The sequence below is a fragment of the Mirounga angustirostris genome, unplaced genomic scaffold (genome assembly GCF_029215605.1).
Source record: "Mirounga angustirostris isolate CCGP_5_RB_7025 unplaced genomic scaffold, mMirAng1.0.hap1 SCAF_17, whole genome shotgun sequence".
Taxonomy (NCBI): domain Eukaryota; kingdom Metazoa; phylum Chordata; class Mammalia; order Carnivora; family Phocidae; genus Mirounga; species Mirounga angustirostris.
The window spans coordinates 33820502-33843605 of record NW_026991725.1 but is presented as its reverse complement, the minus strand read 5'-3'; the positions used below and the strand labels follow the sequence as shown (position 1 = coordinate 33843605).

Genomic DNA, 23104 nt, shown 5'->3' with positions numbered 1-23104 from the left:
AACTGAGAGCTTTTCCCCTAAGGTCAAGAACATGACAGGGATGTCCACTCTCACCACTGTTGTTCAACATAATACTAGAAGTCCTAGCCTCAGCAATCAGACAATAAAAGGAAATAAAAGGCAACCCAATTGGCAAAGAAGAAGTCAAACTCTCACTCTTTGCAGATTACATGATACTCTATGTGGAAAACCCAAAAGACTCCACCCCAAAATTGCTACAACTCATACAGGAATTCAGCAAAGTGGCAGGATATGAAATCAATGCACAGAAATCAGTTGCATTTCTATACACTAACAATGAGACAGAAGAAAGAGAAATTAGGGAGTCGATCCCATTTATAATTGCACCAAAAACCATAAGATACCTAGGAATAAACCTAACCAAAGAGGCATAGGATCTGTACTCAGAAAACTATAGAACACTCATGAAAGAAACTGAGGAAGACACATAGAAATGGAAAAATGTTCCATGTTCATGGATTGGAAGAACAAATATTGTTAAAATGTCTATGCTACCTAGAGCAAACTATACATTTAATGCAATCATATCAAAATACCAACAACTTTTTTCACAGAGCTGGAACAAATAATCCTAAAATTTGTATGGAACCAGAAATGACCCCAAATAGCCAGAGGAATGTTGAAAAAGAAAACCAAAGCCAGTGGCATCACAATTCCGGACTACAAAGCTGTCATCATCAAGACAATATGGTACTGGCACAAAAACAGACACATAGAATGTCAATGGGACAGAATAGAGAGCCCAGAAATGGACCCTCAACTCTATGGTCAACTAATCTTTGACAAAGCAGGAAAGAATATCTGATGGAAAAAAGACAGTCTATTTAACAAATGGTGTTGGGAAAATTGGACAACCACATGCAGAATAATGAAACTGGAACATTTTCTTACACCACACACAAAAATAGACTCAAAATGGATGAAAAACCTAAATGTGAGACAGGAATCCATCAAAATCCTAGAGGAGAACACAGGCAGCAACCTCTTCGACCTCGGCCACAGCAGACTTCTTGGTAGACACGTCTCCAAAGGCAAGGGAAGCAAGGGCAAAAATGAACTATTTGGACTTCATCAAGATAAAAAGCTTTTGCACAGCAAAGGAAACAGTCAACAAAACCAAAAGACAACCGACAGAATGGGAGAAGATATTTGCAAATGACATATCAGATAAAGGGCTAGTATCCAAAATCTATAAAGAACTTATCAAACTCAACACCCAAAGAATAAATAATCCAATCAAGAAATGGGCAGAAGACATGAACAGACATTTCTGCAAAGAAGACATCCAAATGGCCAATAGACACATGAAAAAGTGCTCAACATCACTCGGCATCAGGGAAATCCAAATCAAAACCACAATGAGATACCACCTCCCATCAGTCAGAATGGCTAAAATTAATAAGTCAGGAAACAACAGATGTTGGCAGGGATGCGAAGAAAGGGGAACCCTCCTACACTGTTGGTGGGAATGCAAGCTGGTGTAGCCATTCTGGAAAACAGTATGGAGGTTCCTCAAAAAGTTGAAAATAGAGCTACCCTATGACCTAGTAATTGCACTCCTGGGTATTTACAAAAAGATACAAATGTAGTGATCCGAAGGGGCACCTGCACCCCAGTGTTTATAGCAGCAATGTCCACAATAGCCAAACTATGGAAAAAGCCCAGATGTCCATTGACAGATGAATGGATAAGGAAGATGTGGTGTATATATATATATACAGTGGGATACTACTCAGCCAGAAAGGATGGGAGGAAGGAAGGAAGGAAGGAAGGAAGGAAGGAAGGAAGGAAGGAAGGAAGGAAGGAAGGAAGGAAGGAAGGAAGAAAGGAAGGAAGGAAGAAAAAGAAATCTTGCCATTTGCAATGACATGGATGGAACTAGAGGGTATTGTGCTAAGTGAAATAAGTCAGAAAAAGACAATTATCATATGATCTCACTCATGTGGAATTTAAGATACAAAACAGAAGATCATAGGGGAAGAGAGGAAAATATAAAACAAGATGAAATCAGAGAGGGAGAAAAACCATAAGAGACTCTTGATCATAGGAAACAAACTGAGGCTTTCTGGAGGAGAGTTGGGTGGGGGGTTGGGGTAACTGGGTGATGGACATTAAGGAGGGCACATGATGTAATGAGCACTGGGTATTATATAAGACTGATGAATAACTGACCTCTACCTCTGAAACTAATAATACATTATATGTTAATTGAATTTAAATTTAAAAAAATAAATAATTTAAAAAGGAAAGGACGTTAGACACTATTCAGTTGGGTAGGAAGACCCCACATTTTTAATGCTGCCAATTTAAACCAAATTTATTTTTTTTCCTCCAGAAATGTTCCATTAACTGAGTGTAAAAGTGGAGAAAATGAATTGCTGGTTTGATCTAGAATGGGAATTTTTCTGGTGTCTCTTTTTTTTAAATTCTGGAGCCCAATACTGAAGAAAATTTTGCTCACTATATTTTTTTAAAAAAATAGAAATCTACAGAGTCAGAGAAAAGTAAACAATATGATAAAAAGAAGGGAGAAACCAAATGAATCCAATGAGAGAAGGTTAAAAAAAAACAGGACTTTTCCTGCATAAGAAAAGACTAACATTCCATTGATACTACATATGAATGAAATTAGAAGTTTATGGGACACGGAGAGATGAACAATTTCAGATGAACAGAAGTGATTGAGCAAAGGGCATTGTTACAATTAGGCAAGACATGATGGCATTTAAACTTTGAAGTAAAGAAATTTAAGTGTTCACGTGGACTTGTTATAAACCAGTTGCCACATTAAACACATAACATACAACATTTTGTTTAATTCTCTTATTATTTTTCAATAGACAGTAAGGAAATTTAAAGAGATTCTACCTCTCAGATCATATAGTTACAGTGCAGCACAGAAAACCTGAACCTACATCTGTATGATTAGAAAGCTTGTTCTCTTTCCCCTATAAAAAACTTTCTTCCTGTTTCTTTGGCATTGATAGCAAGAAAAACATATCTTTGCATCCATCTGTCTTTCTGTATCTCTGTATTCCTAAGCCTAATCTGATTGTCTATATCGGTGGTTGGCAAACTATGGCCCTTTTTTGAACAATCTGCAAGCTAGGAATGGCTTTTATGAAAACGCCTAAAAAAAATCAAAAGAACAATAATATTTTATGGCACACAAAAGCATATATGAAATTCAAACATCATTGTCTACAAATAAATTGTTGTTGAAGCAGAGCCCAGTCATTTGAATGTTGTCCGTGAACACAAAGGCAGACTTCCGTAGTTGCAAGAGACCATATGGTCCAAAAAGCCTGAAAGATTTACTATCTGGCTCATCAGAGAAAAAGTTTGCTGATCCCTGCTTCATCATCTGGTTTTTGTCCCTGGTGTTTATACTTTACTGAAAGAAGAAGTCCAGAACGGACATGTCGGTCATAGATGTGTTTTCCCAGAAAACTGTTCCCAGTTACCCTCATTATATGACTCAGTCTATTTCTTTATTTTGCAATTAGTCACCTATTTTACCTGTGTACTTATTGTCTACTTTCCCCGGTAGCATATGAACTTTGGGGACAGAGAAGTTTTCTAATCTCTTAGCTCTTGATATAGGGTACTCCCTTTACTCTTAATATAGAGTAAGCTTCCCAAATCATTTGCAGAGTAAGTGCATAAATACAGTGATAAAGTACCAGCCCTTGAACTGATGCTTCGTTTCTGTGCTAGGCTCTCCTGGGGTTTGATGTATGCTGGCTTCATCTTTATTGTGGCTACTTTGATGGCTCTTATTGTAACATCTGCCCAAGTTGTCGTCCTGACTGGCTTTGTGGTGGTCTTCACCCTCTTTCTCCTCTATGGCCTGTCTTTGGTGAGTTGATAAATTTAATCTCTCTCTCTCTCAGAGAAACCAGTCATTTCTCACCAATTCTGGTCACACCTCTTCTGTTTCTGTTTGCAGTATATGAGTATTTGCATGAGACAGTATCTGGGGGGTGGGGGTGGAGGATTGGATGTTATATATTTTTATATTATGAAATTCTTTTTATTATGCTACTGATGATTCTCAGAGAATTATATACTACCTGAAGTTTTTCTCTCCTCTCAGATAACTTTAGCTTTCCTGATGAGCGTGTTGATAAAGAAACCTTTCCTTACTGGATTGGTTGTCTTTCTCCTTACTGTCTTTTGGGGGAGTCTGGGATTCACTGCATTGTACAGACATCTTCCTGCATTTTTGGAATGGACCCTATGTCTTCTTAGCCCTTTTGCTTTCACTGCTGGAATGGCTGAGGTAAGAGTTAATATAACTATTTCATTTTTTACAGAACATTAAAAAATTCTCTCTGAGGAATTCATGCTCTGTGTTCTAAGAATCAAAATCCTCATCCGCTTTTGTAAAGATACACATCCAAGGTATCGGGGAGGTTTTCATTTTTCTCTCTCAGCGTAACTGGCTTTATTTTAAGTCATTAATATAGGTTGATACTCTATTATCGATGTGGGTCAGCTTTTATTTTCAATGGGTTGTCCCAATGAACAATTAACTAATTTAGTGCACAGGAAACATGACCCTTAATATTATCGCAAGTATTTGAAAACCAGGAATTCAATGGAAATAAATTTTTCTTTTTAATTGGCCAGTTGTACATGAAACTGAACCTCTTCTCAGAAAATTTAATTCTAGGTGTGACATCGTAACTGTAAAATGCTACATGAAAGGTTACGTTATGTATAAACTCATTGCATCTCACTATAATAAGAAATTATTCTTGTGACCACTGAAGTACTTTCAGCTTTTCATGTTTTTACTTTCAAATAGTATCCCCTTTCTAGAATGCCCCTTTGCCCCCCATCCTACACCTGATGAAATCCTTAGGCAACCCCTCCTTTGAGTTTTTACTTCCCAGAGGATTTGCCTACTTCTTCCCAGGGGTCTCTAAGTCCTTAGTACCTACCTCCACTAACTTCCCAAATTGCTTTGTAGCTAGATGGATTCACTGCTATGTCTTCCAATAGATTAGAGCTCTGTGAAGACAGAACTGTGTTTTATTTATCTTTTTCAATCCCAGGGTTCAGCAGAAATAAGACAATAATAATTCCTAATACTCTGTTTATCTTTTTAAAATTCAATGTATGCATCTTTTTTTCCAGCTTATACATTTGGACTATGATGTGAATTCTAACATCCATTTGGATTCTTTAGACAACCCATACCTAATAACAGCTACTCTTTTCGTGTTGGTTTTTGATGCTCTTCTGTATTTGGCTTTGACATTATATTTTGACAAAATTTTGCCCAGTAAGTAGTAACCTAATTGTCATTCAATGCAATTTCATTCAGTGCATTTCTATAAAATAACTGTCTACAACATATCGGGTATAAATTATCAAGCATTTTTTTCCCAAAATTTCTAAAATGAGCCCAATGGTATTCTGCACTTTGTTTATAGAATCGCTTTCTAAGATCTTGTTCTACCACAATACTTTAAATTGTTTCTTTTTAAAAAGAGATGCTTGCAAGAGATGAAGGATAATTATACTATTAGTGCTTATATTAGCGCTAGATGAAGAAAGCTAGTGCTTGGGACTGGATCTTAAGGGTGTCTAAATACTTCCCAAAGCAGTTGCCTTGACAAGCTGTCCTGAGGTCACTAATCCTTAAAGTGGTGACTGATGCAATGTTCAATTGCCTCCTGTTCGTGTAGCTGAATACGGACATCGATGTTCTCCTTGGTTTTTCCTGAAATCCTCTTTTTGGTTTCAACACCAAAGGGCTGGTCATTTGGCCCTTGAGAATGAAATAGATTCAGATTCTTCATCCAACGACTCTTTTGAACCAGTGTCTCCAGAATTCCACGGGAAAGAAGCCATCAGGTAATAAATAAATTATACAAAAGTGCAAAGGGAGAACAGGTCAGGGACCAGAGGTCTATCTGGCAAAATACAGGTGTGACGAAGATTTCCTGGGTGCCTCTTTGTACCCACCTACATCCAGGCCATCCCACTCGTGAAATGCCACCATTGTTGTTAAAAGCACTTTGCTTTCCCACATTGTCAGCATTTATATTTACGAATATCTTATTGCAGAACAACAAACATCAAGGAATAAATAATCTTCATATTTCCATTTCTCTCATTTTCTTTTTGCTCTCTTCTTGGTGCTGTTCTCTCTCTTTCTGTGACTGCTGTCTTTATGACAGACATTGTCATTGCATCCCTTGTCTTTCTTCTCCTTTTCTCTGTGATTTACCCTGTCTCCCACCTCTTTGCTTCCCAATGAAGAATAGGAGAGGGAAGAGGGAGGTGATGCAGAAAAGGGGAGATAGGCATCCAGAGAGATGGGAAGAAAACCTAAGTAGGGTACTCATGCCGTGCATATCTTCCCTCTGAGATGATAGATGTGTTTTATTCAATGCTGATTGCTTTGTTTCCAAACAACTAGAAATCCCTAACTTCCCTGGGTCTTTGCTCAACCTTTGTTCATCATTCAATTTGCCATTGTCTCCTCAGGAAAGCCTTTCCCATCACCTGGGCCCGCATGAGGGAAAGAGCCCCCAGAATTTTCTCACAACCCCAAAGACTTGATTTCTCAATCCTCTGTCTACTTCCACTATGTCCTTAAAACATTTTCCTCTTTTTCTTTTTTTTTCAGAATAAGAAATCTTAGGAAAGAATATGGAAAAGGAAATCATGAAAAAGTAGAAGCCTTGAAAGGTAATGAACTAACATATTTACACGGCTGTTTGATTTGGTGACTACGCCTCATTGTTGCACTGTCTTTGTGGGGATAAAGAACAGATATATTCCAGACACCACAATTTTCCTTCATTTCAACACATTGCGTTTCCTTCTGAGTGAATGTAAAACCATAGAACAATTTTAGAAAGTCAGGGTGTGCCATCGATACCTTATAGGTTTGAAAGATGTATGGCTGCATCATGAAGTTCTTTATTTTCAACTCGTCACACTCCCTAATCCTAATAAACGATTTTTATTATAGTCAACCTATTTTTAATGACAAAACTGCCCTTATCCAAAAAATTGTTAATTACATAATAATATATCATGACAATGCTATAGCTTTAAAATGTGTATCATAGGAGATACAATTTTAAACGGAAGAATTTGGGGATGGATTTTATTTTGAATATTTCTAGCCAAATACACATGCTATAAGAAATTATAAAAATTTTGGAGAATGTGGGGCATCTAAGTGGCTCAGTTGGTGAAGTGTCAGACTCTTGATTTCAGCTCAGGTCATGAACTCAGGGTCCTAAGATCGAGCCCCATGTCAGGCTCCACATGCTGCCCGGAGTCTGCTTGAGATTCTCTCTCTTCCTCTCCCTCTGCCCCTCCCCCTGCTGTGCTCTCACTCTCTAAATAAAAAAATAAAATCTTAAAAAAAATTTTTTTTTTGGAGAATGTAAAGTTAACATGTAGGCTCTGAGTGGGATTTCTTTTTGTAATAATGCCAGGTCTGGTATTTGACATATATGAAGGCCAGATCACTGCCCTCCTTGGTCACAGTGGAGCTGGGAAAACGACCCTGTTAAACATGCTCAGTGGACTGTCCAAACCAACATCAGGTGAGAAGATAATTACAGGCAAGAACATGGACAAATAAATTAACTCCACATTTTATTAATTAGTTTTATTGGTTAATTTCAGTACTTAGTAGCTTCATTAACTACTAGTCACCCTCAGGTACTTAAGAGACAAGTTTTACAAGTTTCTTCAAGTTACTCTTTTAATAGATGTATGTTCTGTTTATTTAGGAAAATCTTTGTGGTTTAAATATTTCAAGATAAGTAGCTTTATGAATAGTCACTCCAACTGGTTCAGATAAATTGTGAACATTACATTTTTAGTCAATAGTGTATTCCTTATAGATCCAGTATGCTTAAAAGACTCTAGTGTTTGGGGGCACCTGGGTGGCTCAGTTGTTAAGTGTCTGCCTTTGGCTCAGGTCATGATCCCAGGGTCCTGGGATCGAGCCCTGCATCAGGCTCCCTGCTCCGAGGGAAGCCTGCTTTTCCCTCTCCCAATCCCTCTGCTTGTGTTCCCTCTCTTGCTGTCTCTCTCTGTCAAAAAAATAAATAAAATCTTAAAAAAAAAAAAAAAGACTCTAGTGTTTGACACCCATTGTTTTTCACTTTAAAACATCTTAAATGAACCATGGCATGTTATCCTGTTGCTAACTGTCAACCTTTCTACTTCTAGGTTCGGTCACAATCTATAATCACACCCTTTCGGAAATGACTGACTCCAAAACCGTTAGCAAGCTCACTGGAGTCTGTCCACAATCCAATGTGCAATTTGGCTTCCTCACTGTGAAAGAAAATCTCAGGCTCTTCGCTAAAATAAAAGGGATTCAGCCACATGAAGTGGAACAAGAGGTAGAGGAACATATTAGATGTCACACAGCCATGAACATGAAATTGTTTATCTAGAAAGTTCTAAATGTATTTATGTTATTTCTACATGGTGCATCATCAAAAGGGCAAAAAGGCCCTTGGCAACAAACAGCAAAATGATTGTGTTTTTAAAACAAACATGCTGGGTTTTGGACTAAACATCCTTTTCTCTTCTCTTCTCTTCTCTTCTCTTCTCTTCTCTTCTCTTCTCTTCTCTTCTCTTCTCTTCTCTTCTCTTCTCTTCTCTCCTCTCCTCTCCTCTCCTCTCCTCTCCTCTCCTCTCCTCTTCTTTTCTTTCCTTTTTGGTTAGATGCAACAAGTTTTAAGGGACTTGGAGATGGAAAATATTCAAGATATTCTTGCTCAAAATTTAAGCGGTGGACAAAAAAGGAAACTAACTTTTGGGATTGCCATTTTAGGAGACCCTCAGGTAAGTCGAGCCCTAATTATTGGTGAATGAGCTTGAGGACTGTGGAACTAGTGTATTCCATCCAACTGAATTTGCAAATGGTAAATATAAAAGAATTGTTCAAGTGAAAAATTAAGTAGTAAGATATTTCTCCCAAGCACTTTTACACATATATTGTTTTTTTAAAAAAAATTTACCTGAAAGTGGAAAATGATTTTATGTTTCCCTACTGTGCAGGTTTTGCTATTGGACGAACCAACTGCTGGATCAGATCCTCTTTCAAGGCACTGTGTATGGAACCTCCTAAAAGAGAGGAAATCCGATAGAGTCATTCTCTTCAGTACCCAGTTCATGGATGAGGCTGACATCCTGGCTGGTGAATTTTTTTTTTTTTTTAGATTCCACATATAAGTGAGATCATACAGTATTTGTCTTTCTCTTTCTCTGATTTATCTCAGCCTAATGCCTTCAAGTTCCATCCATGTCCTTTCGTGGTGGTTCTCGGTTTTCTCTCATGTGTCTTAGTGAGAAATTAGGGACATGAGTGAAGATGTGTAGATAAGTAGATAAGTTCCAACACACCTGCTATGGGTGTATGTGTGACTGTCATGAAGACAGGAGATTCTTGCTGTCATCCATTTGAATGTCTGCATCTCCATGTACATTGTCCCACACATGTATTCTGATCCTATTGCAAAGCAACTCATTGGTTGTAAATATATAGCATACTCTCAAATATATACTATGTTTTATTCAGTAGGAATGTCAGTTGGCTTGAAACAGATCCTCCCATTGTATGATAATTTTTCTCAACATACTAGAGAATAAACTAACATATCATTTAGGTTATTGGATAACAAAGAAATTGGCTTATGTACGACCAGAATTAGAATGCAAATATTTTAGTGGGTCATGCTCCTAAAATGCATTATTTGGTAATGGATTTGTTCTTTTATAAACAGTGAGAGAATAACCTCTTGATACAATGCATTGTTTTTCTTTTCTGCTTAGATAGGAAGGTGTTTATATCCAATGGGAGGCTGAAGTGTGCGGGCTCTTCTCTATTCCTGAAGAAGAAATGGGGCATCGGCTACCATTTAAGGTACAACCTGTGTTGTTGGAGACATATTAGAACATGTTGCAGACAAGAGATCGTATTAGTATGTTAAAGTAGGCTACAAAATTATTAAGATCATTTCAAGAGCGCTGTGTTAGAACAACTGATCTCTTGCTTAGCTAGAACGAAGGGCAGGTGGGATTGTAGACATGGAGACTACAAGGATGATTAAGCTAAGTTTAAACAACATTTTTGGAAAATATTTTCACAACACATTGTTTGCAAAGAGAAATTTAATGGCATTCCAACCCTCTCTCAACATTTTTCCAATGCTTCTTTTTGTTCATTATGACAATTTCGAGTCTCCTCTCTGTTCTCCCTGACTTCATCTTCTCCCTCATTCTTTTCTATCTTCTTCTCTTCCTGATAGTAATTAATATCATTATTAATTATTATTATTATTGTTATTATTATTAAGTAATGTCTATCACTTATTCCATATTGGCTATGCTCTAGGTTCTTGCTAAGATATTTACATATGGAATACTCATATAATCATATTTAATCCTTCAGATAACTGTAAGAAGATGGTATTGTTAGCCTCTGACATGTCAGGGAGTTTTAGTAATATACCCAATCTCACATTACTTGAAGTGGTAGACTCTCTGGGCCAAGATTACAGGTGTGATATGAATCTCTCCCTATACTTCCTGCTAAAATATTAGTGTTTCTTTTTTTTTAAAGATTTTATTTATTTGAGAGAGAGAATAAGAGAGAGAGAGCATGAGGGGGGAGGGTCAGAGGGAGAAGCAGACTCCCTGCTGAGCAGGAAGCCCGATGCGGGACTTGATCCTGGGACTCCAGGATCATGACCTAGCTGAAGGCGGTTGCTTAACCAGCTGAGGCACCCAGGGGCCCAGTATTAGTATTTCTTAAAAAATAACTTAAGGCACTTTATCCTCAGAGGTTAAATGTATTATGTACATTATTTACTGAAGGTTTAATCTGATCAAATCTACCATTCCATCATGATTGCTTGGTACAATCTAATTGAATCAATACCTTCCAACTAAAATGGACCCCTCACTGTTTTCTAAGTATGTTCCGTGATTTAGTTGTCTTCTCTCTGCTCAAGGGAGGATGTCTGTTTGACATGTCCTCCTCCAACCCATTTTAGCCAAGTTCAAGTCTTATCCATTCTTGAAAGTCTTTTTTGAATATTTTCTCCTTAATAAGCATCCTCTTTTCTGGAACCTGGGCAGCACTATTTTGAACTGTTGCCTCAGTCAGCTTAATTAACTGGTCTTTGATCCTCAGTGATTTCATTTATATAATAGTGGTAATAATATCCACATTGCTTACTTGACTTAACTTCCCTCTTCCTCACTTCTTCTATAATATGCTGCTTTATTTGACTGCTATGTTCCAAGCTCCTCCAGGGAAAGTTCTGTATTCTTTCTGTTTGGGATCCTGGATCGTGTATTGCATTGGGCCTTGTAAACACAGAATAGTTTTACCTAAAATTGATTTTTTAGGTTTGTATCATCAAAGTGATGTCCTCATCATTTGATAGCCCCAGTAAATTTCAGTGGATGTGACTAATAATGGTGCTTCTAAAATCTGATGATTTCATGAAGAACTTTACATGTTCTCACCAAGAAGACAGATCAGCTTTGAGTCGAATAAATTTTGGACAATAAAAATGATAAAACCAGCTAACATATATTGAAGGTTTACTTGGTGCAAGGCTCTGTGTGATCACATGCATACTTTATATTAATCTGTCTTTTGAAATTCTTTGAGAACTGAGTATAAGAACACTGATTGGAATTTTGATGGAAATTTGATACTGGAAGACCTTAAGTCTGAGTTCTGGAATGTGGATCAGTGGGACATTAGGACCATGTTCTTAATGACTCTATCAAGTTACCCCTGTGTCTGTGTTCACCATGTTCAAGTCTTAGTTTTTGCAAAACCCATACTTTACTGCAAAGGGGAAATTCAAAGCTGAGCTTTTGGATAGATGGAGACAAAATCAGGCATTTCCTCCACCTCACTTCAGCCAACATCTAGCTGAATATATCTTTCCTCCAAATAATAATCCTTGAGTTATTATCCCTTATACTAGTGTCTCTAGATTATCTAGTTTGGACTATATTAATGTGGACTATCTTTGGACAATTTATTTTTAAGTCTTGCTTCTTCCATTAGATTATATATATATATGCATATATATATATAGTCTATATATATATAGTCTCATAAATATTAATGAAGTGACAAACATACTACAATTGTTTGTAGAGATGGTATTGGATAAAAATAGCATTAACATGCTCTTTTTAAATGTCAGTTTGCATCTGAATGAAATGTGTGATCCAGACAATATAACATCACTTGTTAAACAGCACATCCCTGATGCCAAATTAACAGCACAAAGTGAAGAAAAGCTCATATATATTTTGCCTTTGGAGAGGACAAACAAATTTCCAGGTAACAGAACATAGAGACCACAGAATGATTTATAGTGATGTTACTAATGATAACGGTGGCCCCAAGAATGATGGATGACATTTTTATTCTTGCTAAGTGCATGGCACTGTGCATAATCCTTTAATATTCCCCAAAGTTACTGCTAATATTAGCCCCTGATATTATCCCCAGATCACTTATGAGGAAACTGAGGCAAAAGATGCTAAATATGCTTCAAGCGGCAATCTGGGCAGTTAAGAGGTACAGGACCACATCAAGCTAAAATTAAGAATATTTGGGACATTTGTTTCAGGAATGAATGAGAGAACCTGGTCCGGCAAGGAGGGGTCTGTGAAAACAGCATAGAGTGTTAAATGGGAGCGAAGGGAATGGTACGCTGCCACATGTAGATGGTTTTATTATAAACACCGTGACATAATGTTATAATCTAAGTAACCGAATAGTAATTATGATCAATTCTAAACTCACAGCTTTGCCGCAAATACGGAAGCCTGGAGGCTCATTGCCATTCCCACTTTTCTACCTGGTCTCCCAATATGATTTCATTTGCCAAGAGTTTTGAGGTAGACTGCATTTAAAAAAAAAAAGTATAACCATAGAATGTGTTTATTTTGAGTTCAAGGAATTTGCCAGCTTTTAATGGAGGATAATGGCTCCGGGGCTGCCTGCTTGAATCAATAAGCCTGCCATAATCATGGTTCATAAAGAAATATAGTACTAGACAGTAGGGTGTGGTGATTGAAAGCTGGGATACTAGAGCCAGACTGGGTATGTTCAAATCCCAGCAGAGCTGTCAGGAGCTCCATTATTCTGGACAGGTTATATTACCTTTCTGTACTTCAATTTCCCTGTTTGTAACAAGGGAATAATGAGAGTACTAACTTTATAGGATTCTCATGAGGATTAAATTATTTAATATATTTAAATATATTCTTAAAATATTAAAAATAAGCACAGCACCTGGAATCATACCTGACATAGAAGCTATGGTTATTTCTCCAAGTCTAAGACAGCCTCAGCTCTAGGATGTGTTACCAAGAAAGAAACAGACAATGACATACCAGCATTTGTGATACATTCTCATTTCAAATATGGTAAAAGATGATGAAATGTATTATCTTAGAATCAGTGAGATCACAGCAGTCTTAGATGTGTATACCATGTCTTTGATATACGTAACCTATGGAAGCAGAAACCTTTATGAAACCCACAAAGCAAAGTGTTACCTGATTATTTGTTAAATGCATTTCAAAGGGGAATGCACAATTTAAAGAAAGACTGAAAAAGAACCAACACTTAGGAATCATGACTACATCTGTATTTTTATTTATCTAACATACCCTTAAGATAGATACCTTTAATTCCTCCCAATATTTGAATTAGTTTATCCTTTATTCTACTTCACATTTTCTTGAACTTCCCCCAAACTATTCCCAGTATCTTAAAAAAAAAAAACCTGCCAAATGACCTACTAATCCCTATAAAGACCTACCTTCTTTTTAAAATTTTTTTGCAGCACAATGTCCCTTTTTTTATTTAAATTCAATTAATTAACATATAGTGTATAATTAGTTTCAGAGGTAGAGTTCAGTGATTCATCAGTTGCATATAATACCTAGTGCTCATTCTATCATGTGCCCTCCTTAATGCCCATCACCCAGTTACCCCATCCCCCTACCCCCAGTCCCCTCCAGCAATCCTCAGTGTGTTTCCTATAGTTAAGAGTCTCTCTCTTTTTTTTAAAATGTTTTATTTATTTATTCATGAGAGTCAGAGAGAGAGAGAGAGAGAGAGGCAGAGGCAGAGGGAGAAGCAGACTCCCCGCCTAGCAGGGAGCCCGATGCGGGACTCGATCCCAGGACCCTGGGATCATGACCTGAGCGGAAGGCAGACGCTTAACCATCTGAGCCACTCAGGCGCCCTAGTTAAGAGTCTCTTTTGTTTTGTCTCTCAAGACCTACCTTCTTTGAAGGCTCTTGTGTAATCTTCATACCGTGGTCAGAAGCTGAAAAAGAGAGATAAAGTAAATGCAAAGTTACATACATACTTCATCCTTTCCTTTAACTTATATATTTCTCTAAACTAGGGAAGATTGTGCAGCACCTAATTATTTCTATAAACATTAGTTATTTTGCATTTGTTATTTTACTGCCTACTAGTTATTCCTAAGAGCATTCTTCTCTCAGTTTTTGGAATAATATTCCTGAATTAACAAGGTTTTAGAATTTAATATTTCCTACCTTAGTCAGTTGGGGGTGCTATAACACATACCATAGGCTGGGGGGCTTACAAACAGCATACTGATTTTTGATGGTTCTTTAGGCCGGGAAGTCCAAGATCTGGGTTCCAGCACCTTTGGGTTCTAGTGAATTACCTCTTTGGGGTTACAGAGTGCAGACTTCTTGTATTCCCATATGGCAAGAAGCAGGGAGAGGAAGCCAGCTTTCTTGTGATTCTTTCAAAGGTATTAATCCCATTAATCAAAGCTCCACCCTCAGAACTTCATCTAATCCTAATTACCTCCCAAAGCCCCCACCTCCTAATACCATCACACCTGGAGGGTAGGGTTTCAACATACGGATTTATGGGAGACCACAAGCATTCAGTTCATTTATTACACTCCCATTATCAAACAGAATTAATTTTTAAAAACAGAATAAATAAAACATAGTATTTCTTAAAGAACTCTGCATATGTAGCTTTCCAAGAATGAAACATAGATGATTACAATTTTATACTCAAGACATGGACACACACTATATAGGTTATTTTAGAAATAAGGAAATGTCTCTATCATAGCTTTGTTTCTTATGAATGCTTTTGGCCCATCACACATGTTCTCTATTGTTGAAAGATATAGTTACTATCAATCTCATTACAAATTATATTCTTCTAATGCATTTTTCTGACTACTTTTAGATCTTTACAGGGATCTTGACAGATGCTCTAACCAGGGCATTGAGAATTATGGTGTTTCCATGACAACTTTGAATGAAGTGTTCTTGAAATTAGAAGGAAAATCAGCTATTGATGAATCAGGTAAAAACAAAAGAAACTTCAATTTTATCTTTCTGTAGAATATTCTATTTTGAAAATATACTTTGAATGATGAGGTTGTATGCTTTTGGAGGTGCTCTGATTCAGTCTGGTCTTGGGAAAACTTAGAGCAGAGAAGAGATATATTTCTATCTCCTTCTTCCCTTTTCTCCCAGTACTGGTCCCCCCTCTTAAATTCCTTATTTTGTACTATGCATTTTACTAAGGGTGTGGGATATAGCAGTGTACAAGACTAGGTCCTCATGGAGTAGACAATAAATATATAATGTAAGTGCTGTAGAGAGAAAGAAATTAAAATTGTATCTTGACAGTTAACTTTTCTTGTAACATTTTGAGGCTACTGTTCCAATATCTTCAGGGTTACATTGTTGTTATTGGAAGGATTTGCTGTTGGTATAATTGCCATTCCTTGGAAAGTCCTCTACTTGATCTAAGATAATTCCTTGTTTCCAGTTTACTCTTTTCTATGTTCTTTTTTTTTTTTCCATTTTCTATTTTTTATTGATTGAGTGGGTTTTTAAAAATACCTCTTTCCCTCTTTTATCCACTTTTGAAGTTATATACTTGTGGTTATGCTTAACTTTTAATATACATATACTATAGCTTTCTCAAAGTCTAGAGCTGATCAGTTTCTCTAGGCTTGTCTTCCAAAACAGGTAACTTTTTTCTTGTTTTCAACCATGGCTACATGAAAAAATATTGTCTCTACCAATTTTATACCCTTGGAAGGGGATGGGGAGGGTTCTATATATATACCAACTCTTCCACCTTAGTCAGAAATACTGATAGTTTATTTTTTGCAATGAGTAGATTTTTCTAGGCTAAAAATGGGTTTCTTTTCATTGATTTCCCTAGAATAAATTAAGTCCTTAAAGCTATAGACATAAACCTTTTTAAAAAGAAAATACAAGATTTCTTTCATTATGTCATTAGTTTTTCTTCTTGTATTATGCCTTTTTTTTTTTTTTTGCTCTGTTTCCTTTTCTTTGGTAGTTACTCTCATAATGCCATGAATTCATTTATTAGCATCTTTGCCCAAGATTCTCTACTCCAACACCATTTGGTGAAAAGATGGTCATAGAAAAATCTAAGTAATGCACATCTAAAATGACACATTATAAATTATTAATTTTATGTTTTATAGATGTTGGAATTTGGGGAGAGTTACAAAGTAATAGGACAAAAGACACGGGAAGCCTTGTTGAGCTGGAACAAATTTTGTCTTCCTTTAAGGAAACAAAGAAATCAATCAGCGGCATGGCTCTCTGGAGACAGCAGCTCTGTGCAATAGCAAAAGTTCGCTTCCTCAAGTTAAAGAATGAAAAAAAAACTCTGTTGACCATGTGAGTACCCAAGTGTTTCAGATATGTTGGGTTAGTGCTCTCAAAATAAATTCAAGGGGAAAAAAAACCAAAAACAAACAAATAAACAAACAAACAAAACACAAAAAAACCCTCTGAGATAAATTCCAGCAATTGCATGTGGTCTTTTTTTAACACAGAAAACAATTTCCAATTGCTTTGGTGGGTATGTAATTAAACCCGGTAAAGTTTGGGCTTTTTCTCTTAATTTCACACAGAATCTGCTCTTATCCAAGGGTTGAAATCGTTTTTCTGAAGCATGGAATTTAGCACTTGGGTCCCATCCCCAGGACTTCCTCTTTGCCCAAATAGCCCTGTGCCAGGCTGGATCTGAGCCATCCACTCTCTGGAACCTGCTTCATGGTTCACACATTTCCCTATAGCTTCGGGCTGTTCATTGAGTAATACCTCCTTGCAAAAATCCTGCTCTCCAGCCAGGAATCATTCATTAAAAAATATTTGTTAGCACTTCTGCATAACACTCTATGTTAAATATCTGTAACACTTATCAAAATAAATCAGACATGAGATTTGGCTCTTGAAGGTAATTAGAAGTACACTCAAAACCATAGCATAAGATTAGACAATATTGTCAACCAGAACATTCAGTATGTGAAAGATTATGTTCCAATATGGGCATCAGAAAAATTGTTTTATATGAGGGAGAAATGGAGTCTGGTGTAGGAAAATGTAACAGTTAGCCAAGGAAAGAAAGGAGGATGGAAATTCAGGCAGAGGGGGCAATACCGAGTATGGAGATACATGAAAACTCAGAAGAGCTATTATCAGTTTGAGTTGATTACAACATAAAGGATCCAGAAAAGTAAAAAATAATTTTGATAACGTATTACATACAGCTGAAGAGTTTGGGCTTTATGACTAGTAAGGAAGTATTGAAGTTTTCTTTTTTGTTTGAAAAGATGATTGGCATAATTAGAACAGATTGCCAGGGAGGGGCACTGGGTGGCTTGTCTGTTGGGCATCCGACTCTAGATTTCAGCTCATGTCATGATCCCAGTGTCGTGAGATCCAGCCCTGTGTCAGATTCTGCACTCAGCAGGGAGTCTGCTTGGAGATTTCTCTTTCTCTCGCCCTCTGCCCCTCCCCCACTTGCACTCACTCTTACTCTCTCTGTAAAATATAAAATAAAATAAACAGATTGCCAAATTGCACTTAATTGGGCAACAGTGCAAAAATGGCTCAGAAATAGTAGACTCTGGAGACAAGGAAAACAGTCATTGAGGACAATACTGAAAGAGGTCAGGAGAGAGACAATTAAGGTCCAAACTTGAAAAGTGGAAGAGAAAAGTTTTTAGGCACCTAATAATGATATGATAGAAATTTTCAGCTGTTCAGAAAAGAGACTTAAAGGAGACAGATTAGTGGAAAATGATCCTTGGGAACTTGAGTGAATGAGAAAACGTTGTAATTTATACAAATTGGGAACAGAAAGGGAAAAAGTGTCAGAGTGTAGTACGTTTGAGTGTTGGTGGTATGCCTGTGTTCAGTGGTCTAGAAAAAGGAAGAAATGCAAGATGGAAACAGAGGAAAGAAGTAGGAATTGGAGAGATATTTAAGAGTCATACCTAGCCAACATCATGAGCTTGAGTGACATGTCCAAAATGGGGGGGTGGGCGGAGGAGAGGCATTTAGAGAGATAGAAAGACCAAGCATAGATACTTAGGAACCATTTCATTTTAGAAAAAAGAAATAAGGGGTGGGGGTGGGAGGGGAAGCATGATTCCTATATTTGATTAGTGCTTAGAATTTATTTCTATTTTAATATCCAGTATCTACTCAAACTTAAAAATCTACAAACGTTGCTATAGATTTTTTTTTCTTTTACATTTTCCTCCATGTAGATTATTGCTTTTTGGCATCAGCTTTTGCCCTCAGCTTTTGGAACATCTATTCTATGAGTTATATCAAAAAAGTTATTCTTGGGGACTGACTCCTAATATGTACTTCCTCTCTCCGGGACAACCACCTCAAGCTCCTCTGACCCACTTACTGGTAATCAATAAAACAGGTAAACATAGAGCTAAAATGTAACTTTTCAGTGTTGTTCTTCTTGAGAGATTCCCCAGACAACATAAACCATGAGGGGAAAAATAAATTCTGTATGTTTTAGAAAACACATATGAGGCCAAATAGGAAATTAATTTTAAAAAATGAAAAATTCAAGGTTGGGAAGTTTATTTTAGAAACACATCTTGCAAGGTTACTTAAATCCTAAAGTTGATTGCACCGAGCAACCAAAGGGGATTTAGTAAGATAAATCATTGACTGATCTTTGAGGCCTTTCCACAACATTTTTGAAGTACTGTGCATTCTTGGGCACTGGAAAAAAATCTGTTCCAAATTTCTAAGAAAATAGAAGATTAATATCTTTAAGGATTATGATGTTAACTTTAAATAGTATTTTTACACTAACAGAAATTTTATGTAAATGGCTAGGCTCTAGGGAAAGTAATCTTGTCCCATCTTTGATATCAGAATGGATTTTGGTATCATAGCATCATTTCTGCCTTCTAAGGAAATCCTTAGACAGTCTTTTATTATGGTATGCTTTGGGTGACATCATTTAGTTTACTTTAGGGGTTTTTTTGTTTTGTTTTGTTTTGTTTTTTATTATTACTTGCCTGTTGTTTTACTTCCCTCTTGCTTCTTTTGATTTTTACCTTCATGATAGGGTCAAGTATTGATAACTTTATACATTCACTGAGGCAACAGAACATAGCTTTGGAAGTGGATGCCTTTGGAACTAGAAGTGGCCCAAACGAGCTATCATACAATGGTGTTATCACTGTGTCAGGTGATGACAAGGTATGTTGGGTTCTGACTGTTGCATCTCACCAAAGATGGGGTATGGACGCCATTTGAATAATACCTAACAACGGACATAAAAGGCCAATTTAACACAAACAGATGGGATATCTCTCATTTGTAAGAGGAGAAGTTGTACTGCAAATATTTGCCCATAGCTTCCATTATAACAACACAGAATGAAATGCTGTTTGATTTTATTCCTCATTAAATTGTATGCACTATTATTAACAATGAATTTAAATCTTATTATAGATTGTATTCCATTCTAATAATGAACTTAAATCTTATTCTCAATTGGATTTCAACTCAAATGACACTTTGAGGAATCCTCTAATAAGAAGTCTGATTAATATCTATCGTGAACTGCAGCTCCATTACCAAAAAAAAAAAATTGTTCTTAATTTTTTTACAGTAGACTTTTGTTTATTTTTTATGGGAAAAAAGCTCAAGTCTTGGCTGCTAAACTTTATACAAATGGGTCAAATCTTTAGATAAATATTTATATTCAGCTATCTGATATTAAAAAATTTCTGTTTCCGGGGCACCTGGGTGGCTCAGTCAGTTAAGCAGCTGCCTTCGGCTCAGGTCATGGATCCTGGGGTCCTGGGATCGAGCCCCACGACAGGCTCCCTGCTCAGCGGAGAGCCTGCTTCTCCCTCTCCCTCTGCCTGCCACTCTGCCTACTTGTGCTCTCTATCTCTCTGTCAAATAAATAAATAAAATCTTTAAAAAAAAATTTCTGTTTCCTACAACTTGCAGTTCATGAATCAACAACAGTGGATCACCTAGGAGCTTGTTAGAAGTGCAGACTCTCAACTAATGAATCATTGAACACTACATCAAAAACTAATGATGTACTATATGTTGGCTAATTGAACATAATGATAATAATAAGTAAATAAATAAAAATTATGTGCCAGATGTTGAAAAAAAAGAAAAGAATTGCAGACTCTTAGCCCCCACTCCAGACCTACTGAGTATTTGCACTTTAATAAAATCTGCGGATTAGTACGCTCACTGAAGTTTGAGAAGGACTGCCTTATTTGGCAATATTTAAGATTGGTGTATTTCTTATAAAAATTTACATTTCTGCTTCCCTTGAAAAATCCCTCCATATGCTAATTCTGGCAGTCTGTGGTTGGAATTGAGAAACAGTTGCCCAGTTTAGACTTGGACTTTACTTGCCAAGTTGCTCTATCCCCATGCTGCTTCACGCATGTATATGACCTGCCTAGACCCTGTGGGAGTTTGGGGAGAAATCCCTGTGACAGACAAATGAAAAAAGATAACAAGAGAGTGTTATATGTGTAAGCCACAGCAGGTAAATGTTACAACGCTTGACCATTTGCAACTTGTCGGAGTTAATTTTCAGAAATAATTTGTGTGCCAATAATAAAATTAGAAATTACCTTTGATCAAACTGGTCTTTGGTATGTTTTAATCAGGCTAGTTTCCAGTGTGCTCAGAAAAATAGTTTAAAAAATGGCATTCTTAATATCAGTAAACATTACTTTAAGTAATTAGATTAGATACAATCCATGTGATTTATTTGTGATTGCAAAAATGAATGCCCAAATAATAACTTACTTACATTCTTTTTATTTGGGCAAGAAGTAATCATGTTATATATATGTATATACACGTCATATATTTTATATAATATATAGAGAGAGATGTAACATTTTTTACCATATGTCTCCCCCCCAGTTTTATTAAGATAAAAGTAATATACAGCACTGTATAAGTCTAAGGTGTACAGCATTATGACTTACATATACTGTGAAATGATTTTAAAATGTCATTTTAAAAGAGATTTTTTTTAAAGATTTTATTTATTTATTTGACAGAGAGCGAGACAGTGAGAGAGGGAACACAAGTAGGGGGAGTGGGAGAGGAAGAAGCAGGCTTCCTGCCAAGCAGGGAGCCTGATGAGGGGCTCAATCCCAGGACCCTGGGATCACGACCAGAGCCGAAGGCAGACGCTTAACGACTGAGCCACCCAGGTGCCCCTAAAAGAGATTTTTACATGCAGCATTGCTACTGCAAGCTCAGTATTTGTGAAAACCTATGCTTTCATTACAGTAGCTGCCTGCCTTCTGCTTCCAAGTATCCACGCATTCTTAATTTATAAAGTGCATGTGTCACATTTTGAAAGGAAGCCTACTGCCATGTCAAAGAGACATTGCTTTGTGGAGTTTTATGGTATTGCTGCTAAAAAGCATCTGAGGTATTTCATTTTGTGAGCATTTAGGCATAAATAGCCACACGGCTGATGCTATGGTCAGTAAGAGCAAAATACTGAATTATTCCTTGCGGTATATCGGGAATTAATCAAATAATATGGGTGATGGTGATATTAATCACATTTAGTGCTTTAGCCTTCCTGTTTTGTCAATAATTCGAACGATTTTCTACCATATTCTTTCATTAAATTTTGTATTTGCTTTCTGAGGACTCAGAATGCATATTTGTTACATTTTAGGATCACAGGTTCTCAATAGCATGTAACACAAAAAGGCTGAATTGCTTTCCTGTCCTCATGGATATCATCAGCAATGGGCTACTTAGAATTTTTAATTCTTCAGAACACATTCGGACTGACAGAAGCACATATTTTGAAGTAAGTATAATTTTTTAGAGGGGGGGGCAGAGGAAGAGAGAGAGAGAGAGAAAGAGAGAGTCCTAATCAGGTTCCACGCCCACCTTGGAGCCCGATGTGGGGCTCGATCCCACAACACTGAGATCATGACCTGAGCCGAAATCAAGAGTCGGATGCTTAACCGACTGCACCACCCAGGCGCCCCTGAAGTAAGTATAATATTATCTCACTTATCCTGAACTTTAAGGAGTTTTCAAGAAGACACTTGAAATGCTGAAATAACATCATGTTAATTTTTGTGAACTTGTTCTTGAATAAGTGTATGTCTTACATACATGTAGTTTACATTTACGGGTTTATACACACACCTATATACATACACACTATCTAGTAATGACTATGCAACATTATAACCCGAATTGGATGACTTGGGGTCAGTGGAACAGCAGAAAATACAATTAGTTGAGGAAAAGAACTGACAAATTTTCATCTCAGATCTGTCACCGTCTGTTGCGGTAGGTAATGGGACCTCGTTGAAACAGTCAGAGTCTTAAAGGCCAGACAGTGTGGCCATAACAACTTGACCTTCTGTAGCCCTTGGCTCAGCAATCCACAGGAAAAAACTACAGATAAAAACTTCATCTCAAAGTTTTCTTAAGAAGTAAATAAGGCAACGTGAGTAGGAGGTGCAGTTGACTGAGTTAAAGGCAATGAGTAAGGCACAAAAACATCGGAAACCACAGGCGCTCGATAAACTGCTCTTGTGATCACTATTGCTATTTGTATTATTTTTCTTTGGAGTGCATCGAGTTTCCATCAAAGAACGTTCAGCTTTGACTAGATCAGCAGACAGGCTGAACTGGAAGCAGTTTT

At 36.9% G+C, this 23104-nt stretch overlaps 1 protein-coding gene across 7 annotated transcripts in view; it reads left to right on the top strand.

Moving 5' to 3' along the window:
• ABCA9 (ATP binding cassette subfamily A member 9) overlaps positions 1 to 23104 on the top strand; it is a 60101-nt gene that overhangs the window by 16736 nt on the left and 20261 nt on the right. For 6 of the 7 annotated variants that reach the window (XR_006793215.3, XM_045888568.3, XM_054510726.2 and 3 more), the window contains 16 exons: positions 3739 to 3880; positions 4118 to 4303; positions 5164 to 5311; positions 5718 to 5886; positions 6665 to 6726; positions 7488 to 7598; positions 8233 to 8408; positions 8737 to 8856; positions 9073 to 9211; positions 9847 to 9937; positions 12246 to 12385; positions 15305 to 15424; positions 16587 to 16785; positions 18666 to 18832; positions 19496 to 19629; positions 22115 to 22252. Coding sequence is in view for 6 of the 7 variants with exons in the window: in XM_045888568.3 (XP_045744524.1) it covers positions 3739 to 3880; positions 4118 to 4303; positions 5164 to 5311; positions 5718 to 5886; positions 6665 to 6726; positions 7488 to 7598; positions 8233 to 8408; positions 8737 to 8856; positions 9073 to 9211; positions 9847 to 9937; positions 12246 to 12385; positions 15305 to 15424; positions 16587 to 16785; positions 18666 to 18832; positions 19496 to 19629; positions 22115 to 22252 (2242 nt within the window). In the remaining variant the exon portion in view is untranslated. The remainder of the gene's footprint in view (positions 1 to 3738; positions 3881 to 4117; positions 4304 to 5163; positions 5312 to 5717; positions 5887 to 6664; positions 6727 to 7487; positions 7599 to 8232; positions 8409 to 8736; positions 8857 to 9072; positions 9212 to 9846; positions 9938 to 12245; positions 12386 to 15304; positions 15425 to 16586; positions 16786 to 18665; positions 18833 to 19495; positions 19630 to 22114; positions 22253 to 23104) is intronic. The other variant, XM_054510728.1, reaches the window with a different exon arrangement.